The sequence below is a fragment of the Blennius ocellaris genome (genome assembly GCF_963422515.1).
Source record: "Blennius ocellaris genome assembly, chromosome: 13".
NCBI classification, from domain to species: Eukaryota; Metazoa; Chordata; class Actinopteri; order Blenniiformes; family Blenniidae; genus Blennius; species Blennius ocellaris.
In genome coordinates this window covers 12,450,923-12,463,861 of record NC_137662.1, presented here as the reverse complement: position 1 = coordinate 12,463,861, position 12,939 = coordinate 12,450,923, and the positions used below count along the sequence as shown (strand labels likewise).

The 12,939-nt window shown below is 40.2% G+C and overlaps 1 protein-coding gene across 1 annotated transcript in view; it reads right to left on the bottom strand.

Moving 5' to 3' along the window:
* Nucleotides 1–12,256, bottom strand: part of micu1 (mitochondrial calcium uptake 1) — a 31,628-nt gene extending 19,372 nt beyond the window's left edge. Inside the window, exons 1-5 of the mRNA XM_080507619.1 lie at nucleotides 12,131–12,256; nucleotides 7,890–8,054; nucleotides 6,663–6,852; nucleotides 4,789–4,951; nucleotides 773–816 (exon numbers count right to left, since the gene is read on the bottom strand). Coding sequence (XP_080363745.1) covers nucleotides 773–816; nucleotides 4,789–4,951; nucleotides 6,663–6,852; nucleotides 7,890–8,053 — 561 coding nt within the window. The 5' untranslated portion in view covers nucleotide 8,054; nucleotides 12,131–12,256. The remainder of the gene's footprint in view (nucleotides 1–772; nucleotides 817–4,788; nucleotides 4,952–6,662; nucleotides 6,853–7,889; nucleotides 8,055–12,130) is intronic.
* Between the last annotated feature and the right edge of the window lie 683 nt (nucleotides 12,257–12,939).

Here is a 12,939-nt window from a genome sequence, read left to right as displayed (position 1 = left end):
TAAAAATTGATACTCAAATTTCATGATCATTTTGAGCTTCATTAAATAGGAAGTTAGCTATGTGCCCAAGTTCAGCTGTAATGTGATCCGATTTAATAATTTTTCAGATTATGGTTTCCATTTTATTCCACACTACTGACATAATTTAAAACCTCACATTCAATTCACTGAGTGTGTGAGCATATTTTTAATACCCGATGTACAGATATATTAGTTAAAAAAGACAATTTATTAATAAAAATGCAAAAGTAATAAGGATTGTGGATTATTTAGAATTAGTGCAATATTTCCCTTCTGGGAAATTTCCAAAGCAATATATTTTTCAAGGCACAGAAGTACATCCATTGTATTGAGTTGCCAGCAAACAATTTAGGCACAGATTTCTTACAAACTCAGGATATAATACTGAAATTATCTGCATGGCCAGATGCCACTGAGGAATTAGAGGAAGCGAGTTGTTTTTTGTGTCTTTTCTTCCTAAATAAACAGATTCTTCAGGACATTCTTCACATTCTTCATTCTAGGGAATAAACCCCTCTGGTAAAATGGCAAAGTGTGCAGTAGGAAAAGAAACAAAACCGAAGCAATACTTTTGTAGATTTTCTGTGGAAATGCAATACTCATTTAGCTTCAAGCATAGTAACAAAATCCCACAACAGTTCGTCTGAAATGAATTTATGAACTCGACATTAAATTGAGGCAAATTATAAAACTTCAATGGCAACTAAACTGATCCTCTCTCATCTTCTCAAGTTAGAAAGCCACTCCTTACCTTCCCATCATAACGCTTCACAATGAACTGATCCAGGCCGAGACCTGAAGAAGAAACACAGAGAGAAATAAGCAGAGATATACGTGAATCAGGATAAAAAGTAAACAAACCAGATGTGAGGCAGACGAGTCACACTGGGGCCACAGTGATTTATGCCCGGCGTTAAAGCAGAGACATTATATTCACTTTGTGTCAAAACTGAACCTTTGGTAATCAATGACATGTTCTCGAGATTAATAATGGCCATTAATAACCCATTTCCACTTTGCCAGTTTTTTTTGGTAAATAAACTATCATCAGCATTCAGATTCGGCTCTTCTGATCATCAGTTATGACACAGTTCTCAAATACTGATTTATTAAACAGACCCAGTTATGCTGACAACAAAGATCAACACTATTAAGCATCTGTAATTCTACATAGTGTAGCTTGAAATGAGATTTTCAACTGGTTCAATATGTCAGAAAAGACATATAGAAAAAGCATCAGCATCATACTCATGTTTGAATTACAGTATGGGAACAAAATAGATATTTCACTTCATTAATTATACTTGTCATAAAGGCAAGGCTTCCTTTAACCATAACTGATTTGACTTAATACCTTTAGATGAACTGTATATTTTCTGCGTTGTGAAGGTACCATTTTCACCAGTTAATTCATAAAACCATCAGTACTAGTGCAGAAAAAGAACAACCCAAGGAGTCACGCAAGAGTGTTGATATCACATGAACAGACTGGCTGCACGTTGGCCTGCCAGAACAAATCCCATTACTTTTAGGAAGTAAGTACTGGGTTATAATCTCATTAAAACGAACACTACTAAAGTGAATAATATAGTTTGGGAAGTTTTTGAAGTTGGCTGCCTCAGCATTAGTGGACAGAATCCCAGTCCAGCCTCCTGCTCATTTAACTCCAGCTCAGGTTCCACCAAGAGGGACTTCCAAACCAAAGGCAGGAAGACTGAGCTGAGGCACAAGTTTTGAAATGTGTCCCCTTGTGAAGGCTGTTTGTGATGCACCTACCATTTGCCTACCCAGCAACTGGTTTTATTGAAACGTACTTGTGCAATTTACTCAAACGATGCATAATATTTTGCTTTGCAAGGAGCAGAACTGAGTTGCATGTTTTAGCCTATGTGACATGTGATCTAAAAATCCAAAAGTGACGACAAAAACATTAATTGGGACATTTGAAGGGGCCTTTAGTTTTTGTCCGCAACCGAATATCAGCTTTGTCAAATGTCTTTTTACTACAAATTTCTAAAGCTCTGTCTTTTCAGTCTATCAACAATAAGGGATTCATCATGTTAGTGGATAAGCGATAGTCATAAAAAATGAAAGCATCTGCAACTTTAGAGCCTTTACTAATACTGAGCGTCTCTTGGTTAAAACCTTCAGTTTGGGAGGATCTTTGAGAACAGAGGATAGCCGTCTATGAAGTAAACTTCACTTACTTTTGGCTTTTTCATCGGCTTTCCTGAACTTTACAATTCCCAACAGTGCTCAGCTCATCACTACTTTAATTCCGATTTAGTGGGGGGGGGGGGGGGGGCAAAGGAAAGGATAAAGAAAGGAAGAGCAGAGGAATTCATGACACCAGGAAGTATGGTAGCGGGGCCTAAGAATAGGCGGTCCCTGAGGCCAAAACCAGACCCAGTCTTGATTAACAAATGAATGTGCTGAGGTGAGCAGGAAAGGGAGCACATACGTGACATGCTCAGATAAGTCCTTATAAGTATTAACAGCCAGCTTGACTCCTTTACAATGAATGTGCAAGAAGTAACAGTGACCAATGACAATTCAACAGCGGATATGAGATGAAGGCTAATGTACTCGATGAAACGTCTCACAAATCGTAATAATTTTGGTGATGAATAATGATGATAGGGTATAAAGATGGGAGTGGTGCAGAACCCTGCTTATGTCGAGCAAAGCTTCCTGCCTTCTCGAACCTCCCGTGGCCGAAGATCAAATATCTCGGCGGCTCCATGTGTGACGGCTGAGATCTGCTCTGGTTTGAACCTGTTAATTGATACGGCAACTGCTGCTGATTCCCTCCGCACAGCGTGATCAGACAACCCTGCCACCCTTCCCCCGCCCCCATATTTCATCGGCGGTAAGGTGATTAGACCACGGACCATCAGGAGTCCAGGACTGCCGAGTGCATGCTAAGTGTCACTGCAGCTGAATGGGGCGCCAGGTGGGAGGGGGTGTGTTGGGTAATGCTGCACTGGTGAGGTGAAATGATCACAGCACCGCTAACTGGAAACCTCTCACCCTGGAGAGTGATGATCATAAAACAAACAAACAAACACACCATCAAGTTCAAATGTTCACATCTGTGCACTATATATTTTAGAGCGAATATCACAGATGACAGGTAAGGACAAACTTAAATTCCCAGTGAAACGATGTCTGAGAGCTAAGTGCTTTTTATATGAAGACTTATTTTCGACAGATTGAGGGGGTCCCGTTCCAATGTTTCTGACATTTTCTCGAGCCAATTACGGCTTCTTTGAACGACAGCCCTTCTTCAATTTGAGATGTTTTCCGAAGCCTGCGCTGCGCTCAGCACAGAGGAGAGACAAGTTAAAGCTGCAAAGGCATTTCTGTTGGAAATACAAGCGAAAGCCAGTAAGTGCAGGATGAATCAAGCTACTTTTTCCCCCCCTACTGCTTTACAGAAAGAAAAAAAGAAGGGAAATTCTAAGCTAAAGATACAGATAGACAACTAAACCACAAACTCATTGACAAGATATGAACACTGTGAAAGCTTATTTTTAATTTCACAGGGACTTAAATATTCAGGAGATCCCTACTACTTTTCATGATTATTGTTGTGTGGTATGAGTATGTTTACATTCAGTATATCTATATCAGTGTTTATAATTGTGCACAAATGCATATATGCTAATATACTAAAAATGATGCGATTTATATGTCATAACTAATAACATAAATCATCATTATCCAAAACGATTGGAATCCTGTTGGATGGAAATGAAAACACAACAACTTGAAGATAATCTAAACCACATTCAGTAGTGCCAATGTAAATTTTAGCAGCTCAACAATTTAATCACCTTCATTTTATTTACATTTATTTTAAAAAATGTATTCCAAAGTGAACCGAAGGGCAGGGCAATTCAACACCTGGCCTTGACTTTAGAGTTATGCTTGCTGCAATACGTACTACTCAAACGCTTCCATTGTCCTTCACTGAAATAATATCACGTGCATTATAGAATATGTAACTCAAACATATGTCAATACTGTTCAGCATTATCATTTAATGTTTGCACTGCTTCTTTGGCATAGAGACCACAGCATCTGCATTTCTAAAGAGATTCTAGTTTATTTAAAAGGATGTAGTCTAAAAAAACCTCTAAAACACCTTTTACATAGACATTTTCTTTCTACGTTAAACATTGAACTGGCATTTATGAACAATGTGACGAATTGTATTTACTTGCGATGATTTTAAAATGATTAATACATCAATGGAATTACTTGGGGAATTAGTGTCTTGTTTTTCAGATCTGTCCCCTTGTGTAAATATGTTCTTTTATTGACACAATACAGATGCCGAAATCCCCAGTTTCTTGCAACTTCTCTATTCAGAAACATTAGTCTTGAGCTGTTGCCACTATCTGCCCTCACAGTCTCAAAGTGGTTAGAGTTATGCTGCAATGGCAATGAGGATGCCACGCTATGAGAGGAGCAGGCAGAACCAGAGCATGAAAAATGATAGCTTGATCAAAACCAGCGAGGCAGGAGATACGAGTGAGGAAGAGGCTGGAGACTGTATATGGAAGGAGCAAACGTCTGAGGAGTTTGGTAAGGCTGCACTGATGAGTGTACACACGGTCGGTTGTCTTCCAATTAGATTTGTGTCACATTAGGACCAGCAATAAGGTTTACATATCTGCATGGCTACGGTGTCAACTGTAATTATTACAAGATGAGAGTGAATCCATACACATAAACAAGGAAAAAAAAAAAGAAGAGACTCACTCTCTGGCTGCTTCTCATTGGGTGTGATAGAACGTATGAAATCCTGGGGTGTCATATAAACCTCTGCGTCCCCATGCTCGCTGATGACCTTCAGTGTGGCAAAGTAGCGGAAAATCTTGTCTGGAGTGGAGTAGGCTCTTATCCTGTTCTCGTACTCCATCACCTGCAAAGCAGACAGGATGGGAAATAAATGAGTCAAGACTCACACTTAAGACAAGTTTAATACATGCAAGCATTACCAAGATCAAAGAAGCAGCTAAATTTCAATCTTGTACGGGAAGTAAATAACCCCAAGGAGAGTTATGAGTCTGCGAAGGGAGTTGAAGAAGTAGGAGGCAGCAGGACAGCAAGCTGTCAGGCCTGATGAGGACGCATATTATTCTCTCAGCTCTATCAAGACGGTGCTCTGGGGTCATCATTCTGACTGACACATGAAGGGAGACTGAAGACTTGTCGCAGTCACATACAGCCGCGGACTCGAACAAAATCAGAATAACACTATCAGTATGGTATCTCTGACATGTCATGTTTTGGGCTGGGGAAAAAAAAAACCTCAACTCTGTCGCACACATTAACCACGTCAATGTTTATTTTGACAAGGCCATCAGCGTTTCAGAAGAAACTTTCGAACAGATGTGGCAGAGCCGGCGAAATTGACAGAGTGTGTGTTAAGAAGCTGTGTTCAGCCGCGAGTTATTTTACGTGACAGTGAGTGATTGTGTACACTACAGAAACTCCCCGTGGGAGGAGGAAAACACATTTGAGCGCTTCAACTTTTTGGAGCAGTTAACAAGTTGGAATGTGTGAGAGTGTTACACAGACTTTGATCAAATTACACACTCTTCTCAGGTTTGTGGCCACGACATGCTTCAGTGTTGATTCCACTGCTTTAGCAGACGTTAATGGTGTTTGGGGAAATCCCCAGGAGTGTGTCCCCGGCAGAGATCACCCTCCTGTTTGGATAAGAGGTTAGAGCACAGCTGTGTGGAAGCGTAAACTGAAGAAAAGCCAGGCTTGTGCCGTCATTTCTCACCAGCTTATGTACTAATCTGCGTCTCGTTCCCACTCACAGAGCCCAGAAATTATTTTATCTTTTGCTTTGAACCATTAAAGCCATCTCTTTCTCAGCCAAACATTCACATACATAGACATGAAGATGAATTTCAAGCGTCACTATTCTTTTTTTCCCCCCTCAGTTTTTCTAAAAGAGTTGTTCAACATCTGAGAAATGGTAATCAGTTTAAAACTAAGAAGGTGAAAGCACTGAATATTAAACACACATTAAAGTGAAAAAAAAAATAAAAATCCCCTCCTGCTGCATAACTTTGCATTTAAGTTGTGTTTCAAAGACTAGATTTATCTAATGACCTCACACTTCCCACCAAACATACTGTAAAACTCAATCCATGTGCATTTGACGCATGTGGGCTACAGGCAAGAATCGCTGTGCAATATTCACATCCACAGCCAGAAATCAGATGGATTTGTACTATTGGACCACTTTCCTTTTTACTAAAGCTTCTTTTACTGTTCGGAGACCTTCATCCTTCTTTGTTTTTCACTCCTTCAATATGATGAGCGGTATTTTTGGCATCTACTCAAAGGGCACGTCATTTTTCTTGCGTGGGCTTTTTTCATCTGCTCCTTAATTAACAGCAATAAAACAGTACGGATGAGATATTTGTGATGTTTATGACAGTAAGGCTGCATGCTGGTTAACTTTGTATGCAAACTCTGTAAACATCCTGTCAAACTATACCCGTGTTATCATATTGGACAATGATTGGGAGGGGGGGCTTTTCAAAACACCATTCAGGAGATGCATTCAGTAGGATTCTGCCTGTAAGGCTCAATATTTATCATTTATTGATCACCTTGCGGTCACGGAATCCAGAGCGTGGCTTCTTTTTTTTCCCGTCTCCACCATCATCTTGTGCTCCCTCAGCTCCGCTGCTGGGTTCCACTGATTTCTCAGACTCCGTCTCTGAGTCTCTCACAAAATCTGTTTCTTCTCCACCTGGTTGCTCAGAGTGTCGAACAGAAGGCCCTGCGTCTGCATACGCTCTAGTTAAAAAAACATTAAAAAAAAAAAAAGCAAAGAAAGAGAAAAGATATAAGATACAGACGAACACCTGAGGAATAAAGCTACGTAATCTGACCAGATGGCTAAATATCAAACGACTTATTGTAACATTTAACATTATCGCGAGGTAGAACCAAAACAAATATGGAACAGCTGACTTAGCGTATCGACATGGACTGTAGCTGTAATGCAAAAGAAAAAGAGAGTTGGCAGAAGAAGAGGAAATGAGGACGATTACTGCGGCAGTCTTTGGCTCCTCTGTGCAATGCAAAGAGGTTTACCGTGGAAAACTCTCACTTGACCATTTTTCTGACTAAATTGAAAATTGGAATAATAATAATAAATAGCTTGGTCTGTCGGGGGCAGGCTGAATGATTCAGTTTAATGAGACACCGGGCGAGTGAAGCCTGGGGTGAAGGCCTGGAACAGTCTCGTCCCATCAGTCTCAAATGCCCTGAGGCACCATCCATCACTCTGCCTCCTGCAGCCCCGTCACTCTGTCCCCACGGGGCACTCACGTAAACGTCCTCTCTGCCACTTTGCCTTAACTATACAGCATCCTCCTTAGCAAAAGATGGCTATAAAAACACTGAAACGAGGAAAAAAAACAAGTTTACTCAAAGTACTTCGAGAGCTGCTATTTCATGGGAAACCTTTTTTATGATGTGAAAATGTCTTTAAAAAAAAAAGAAAAAAAGGTGTGTCATTCATGCGGATTACTATGGTCTTATATAGAATCGATAAAAAAAAAAATATTGCCATAGAAATGCATGAAAATTGCAAACCCAGTCCTGTCACACTGCTGCGAGCAGCACTAGAGCTGCAGCCAATTCCCACTGACAGTCAATCACAGGGCTGTGTGCAGACCAGCTTGCATCCAATTGCCCCTTGGGAGCCAATTGTAGTAATTTTCAAATTGAAATGAAGTGAATGAAAAAAAACAAAAAAAAACAAACTATTTATATCTATTACTATTTTCGCAAGAGTACAATTTAGTATTCAAGAGGTCAAGTTGTACCGTTTCCAGAGTAGTCCAGCACTCGCAGACACCCCGGTTACCCCCGCCAGGGCCGCCAGCATCAGTCTCCTCCGGTCAGGCCCTCGCACTGCACCACTGTGATAACGTCGGGACAACTGAGAGAGCCCCACCGCGGCTGCGGACAACACCCGCAAGCGGAACATTCTGCAAAAAGACGAGAAAATATGAAGGGTGAGAGGAGGCAACATACACTTGTATTGTTCACTTTGATGTATAATACATAAAATGAATACACTTACATTCAAATCAACTAACAGTCAGCATTTATTAATAACATTTTCAACAATATGGAATGATTAAGAGATTAAATAGATTAATACATAAAATAGATCATTTGGAATTTTGCACATTTAAAAAAAAAAAAAAATGTGTGTGTTGGACCTGCAGGCAACACAGTTCATGCTTCCGACAATTCATACAGCAGATATAAGAAAATAAAAAGAACTTTTCAAGGGACACCACTGGAGCAGCAGATCAATAAAAAAAGAGAGGAAGAACTGCTTTAACTAAGGAACACAGAAAATGAACTTGAGACGAGAGAAAACTGAGCTTGGATGTATTCAGTCCAAGGTTTATGGGGTATCCCTTGTCTCAGCACAGAGGAAAAAATGTCCCAATGTCATGTGTCCATGCTGACGACAATGATTTTGACAAAATCTAAAGCACAATTAATAGAATTGTTGTCATATTTTGGTGCATTGTGCCTTCCCAGCTGATGTGCAGTTAGCTATTTGAGCAGTGAAAAATCCAAATCACAAGCCAAAACAATCCTCCTTTTTATGTGAAAACTCTGGAACCATGAGGAGTAATTGGATGCTGGATCCAGCCTGGTTCTGGATCCAGCATTCAGCTGGACAACAGACGGAAGGACAAGAAGCCAGCACATGTGGGGATTATTTCAAGGCTGCTTTTCCAGGTGTTGTTCCAATATGGCTGGATGAGGAAAACAAAATGCATGCAAAGCCAGATAAAACACAAAGCTCACTAGTGTTCCTATAGATGAATGTGAATTCCCAAAAAATATACACTGTTAAAAACAACAACACAAAGTAAATCTATTATGAAACACGATTTTAAACAAAATTGCAGGCAGTTCATTCTGCAATGAGCCGGTGACACCATTTAACTCTTTGGCAAGGATTTGGAGAAAATGACTGAAAAAGCAATTAACACTCAAAGCAAGGCAAAGCCTCAGACAAAGGTAGTTTACTCTGACAGGGTCTGTCCTAACATGGCTCTCAAGGCTAAACAATACCTTTGAAAACCAATGCATGAATATGCAGGAATCCTCATACGTCTTGATTAATAGACAACAGAAATTGTGGACAAAACTAAATAACACCAGGGCTGCAAAACTTCATTTTATGACGGCACTGTCGCCTAATTCATCAGTGTCACGGATAAATGATTAACAATTAAGTGAGAGGCTACTGGTGTGTATCTGTAGCTCCTGTGTGTGCGTGCTTTTTTTTTTTTTAAACTCCATGGGGGAGTTTACCCATTTGATGCCTTCACCTGTCAATATCCCATTAACAGTGTGAGCGCCAAATGTTAAACGGATTCATTATAAAGCAAAAAAGAAAACACAGAATATGATAATTAAAGTGCTCAGTAGCCCATGACAGTTTGGGACTTGAGGGAACTCCATTTCTGTGGAACTGGAGATAGAGTGTTGCAAACACACTGACAGCAACCACTTCATATGAAGTGGCAACACTTAAACCTATGTAACATAACAGGACCACCTACATGAATGTTATCGACAGCTTTGTAGTTACATCCCCAGCGCCAAAATTTTTGGGACAATAACAAATATCCAGTTTTCATATAGGGTCCATTTTTGTGACTGAGGTTTTGCACACCAAAGAGTGGATTTGCATACTTTTCATTTCACAATCCAGTGTGACTGTGTGCTGGGATTGATCCCTGACTATAATTGAAGTTAGTCCAACACCCACAGCCACAACCCTCCCACCGAGGACCGAGTGACCAGTTAATGTGTGTTGATGGACTGTGGAAGATAACTGGAGAGAACCCATGCATTCACAGGGAGACTATGCAATGTCCGCACAGAAAGGCGCCCAACCAGACTGGCACTGGAGATATTCTCACTGTCAGCCCAAACCCCTATTTCCAGGAAATTAGAATTGCATCCATATTTTTTTTTTTTAATATTGGCAAATCTAGCTTGACAGAATCTCTTGAAATCTATAAAGTCTGAAGATGTTTTTATTACTGAGTCCCTCCAGAAAATATCACTCAACTCCATGCCAGACGAGCCTCAAAAAGGCACAAACTGCTCTGGGACAAACAAAATAAACAGATATGTTTTTCCCCTCATCTCTCTGACTCCTATCTGCCAGCTGAGGGTCACTCTCCTCCAGGCCGGGGTATTTAATGTTTGTCCAAATCTTTTGATCAGCTTTTGTATCAGCCGAGTTGAAATGCAGCCTTATCAAAAGGAGAGATATCTGTGATCTGTAAAATCCCTGTTGGAGGCTTGGAATTTGTTTGGAAAAACATGTTTAAATACACTGATGATCTCTTGTCAGTAAACAGAAACAGAACACAAAAAACTACCTCAAATACAAGCCAGTTAAACTAAGTCTAACTTCCTATTTCTATTTGTTATGGACACATTTCCCTTTGGTTGCAAAATGATTCATTTCAACTGCTTTAGGCTGACTGAGTTTAGTCACACACAATTATTGACTAATCTCTGAATTCTACAAAGATTGAGGAAACCCACAAAGCAGATTTTACTGTTCTGAATATTACTGAATATCAAAACAGAGGAAAATATGTCTCGAGCTGTTTTGACTTTTTGAGCTCACTGGAGTAGAATTACACCATAAATGATGCAACAAAAAAACCCTGAAACAATCAATATTTATACGTGGTTGAATACTATTATAGTCACGGGAATTAATCATTTATATTGAGTTTAAAAAAATTTTTTCATTCTGCTTGGTCTCACTCTGTAGCTTTCACAAGGTGGTAAAAGACACTCAGACTTAAGGAAGGGATGAGTCCAGTTAATTTACAATGCTCTGATAGTAGTCATCTGATAGTATTCCACAAAAGATTCAGAAATGGGGACAGCAGCGTTATCTGGACAGCCTGCAGCTCAAAAATAAAATGTGCTCAAATGAATGCTTTGGGATGCTGTTTGATCCAACTTAGAAATATACTCAGAGAAACCTGAATATTGTCAGGAGTACCAGAAGCTCAGACAAAGAAAGGCTTACATGTCTGCTTCAGTCTGTCAAGACAGGCCCATCAGCCACCACAAACATTCTGCAGGTCTTTAGAGGTATGCAACTTTGCCACCTCTTCTGACTTATTTCTCACAAGTGGATCTATTGACTAAATACAACAACAACAACAAAACTGAGATCAACAAAAGGTCACCCACTGTGTGGGACATTCACCTCAGCATCCATCACAGGTTGTCCAATGTGCATGAAGCTACTGAGGGACAATTGTGAAGAAGTGACGAAGGACAGAAAGCCATCTGACACAGTCAGACTGGAAGATCAACTTTCAAACACAAAACTTATCTGGACAAAAAGTACAAATTGTTTGCAGAAAACCAACAAACTTTATGTTCTCCAGTGGATTGAAAATATCTGATATCTTGGTATCATTATACATCATGTGCAAAGGCTCACAATGTGAAACTAACTGCATATGTCAGAAACTAACACTGAAATAGTTGGGGGGGGGGGATATATATATGATACTATGGTGAGAAAAACCATGATTATGCCATTTTAACATGCGCGTTGTCGCCTGCAGTATGTAACGATTACTAACGACTAATAATTTAAGAAACGATACATTTACACTAAACATAGTATGACATTTAACATGAAGCAGCAGACCTGAAGTCACAAAGTTGTGCTCACGATGTAGGAGGTCCACTGTTTTGTTTTTAGCTCCTAAGTTAACTTCGCTGACTAAAGCATGGACCAACACAAGGTTATCCGGCGATCTGTGTGCAGCAGACATATTCCCAACACTAGAGTTAATTTGTTATGACCCGTTATTGACATCTAACAGCCACCGAGCCACGCAGATAATTGTTTTGGAACGCAGTTGTCCTTAGCCTGCATGCTAGCTGCTAACTGTTAGCTCGTCGCGGGGATATTTTAGCGGTTCGCCACACGCTATGTTGCCACAAATGGCTGCGATCATTCCCAAAAGGTACCGTCACTCACATTAACGACGATCAAAACCCCCAGTCAGCAGAGAAATGGTTGTCTTTATCCTCCGCCTTCCGTCACTATGCAGAGAAGGAGCTCAGCGCTGACAGCAGTTCCGCGTTCATGGGCGGTGACGCGCGCGAAGGGGGCGGTTCGAGGGGGCGTGGTCACAACTATTGTCTTATTTAAAATGAAGAGTTTAGAAATACAATATATAATAGATACATTTGATGACTGGAAACACTTTAAAACATTGAATTATGTTGTGCTGATTGACGAGGTTTTACAGTTTCTCAGTGGGAAACATTGTCATGTGTTGTCGTCTCTGTTTGGCCTGAGATCGAATGGCTGACTTCATGGTCAGCTGGGATCAGCTATGTATAAGAAAAATAAAACAAATTATTTATTTTCAAAGATAAACAATAAGGTTTCATTACATGTTGTTGTTTTTTAAACTCTGCTAATTGTTCAGCTGGCAAGTTTGCCAATGCCAAGTCGCACAATACATTTCCTTCCTGCCCACATTAAGCCAGCACAAGTCAGCGCACATGAATTTAATGCTTTAATTTAACATTTAAAGATGAAACTAAGAAATGATCAACAACTTTTAAGAGAAAATCTGAGGCACTCAAGAGGGTAATGATCAAAAATTCCTTTCTTAGTACTTGGCTCGTCTATAAAAACATGCCTACGCGTTGCAGCCTGAAAGGCCTTCATCAGGGCAAAGGCAAAGTGTTTGTCAGTCAACGCTGCTCATTGTTGACGAGGTGGGTAGTTAAAGACAGCTGCTCAGTGTGGGCGGGTGGGTGGTCACATGATCACCA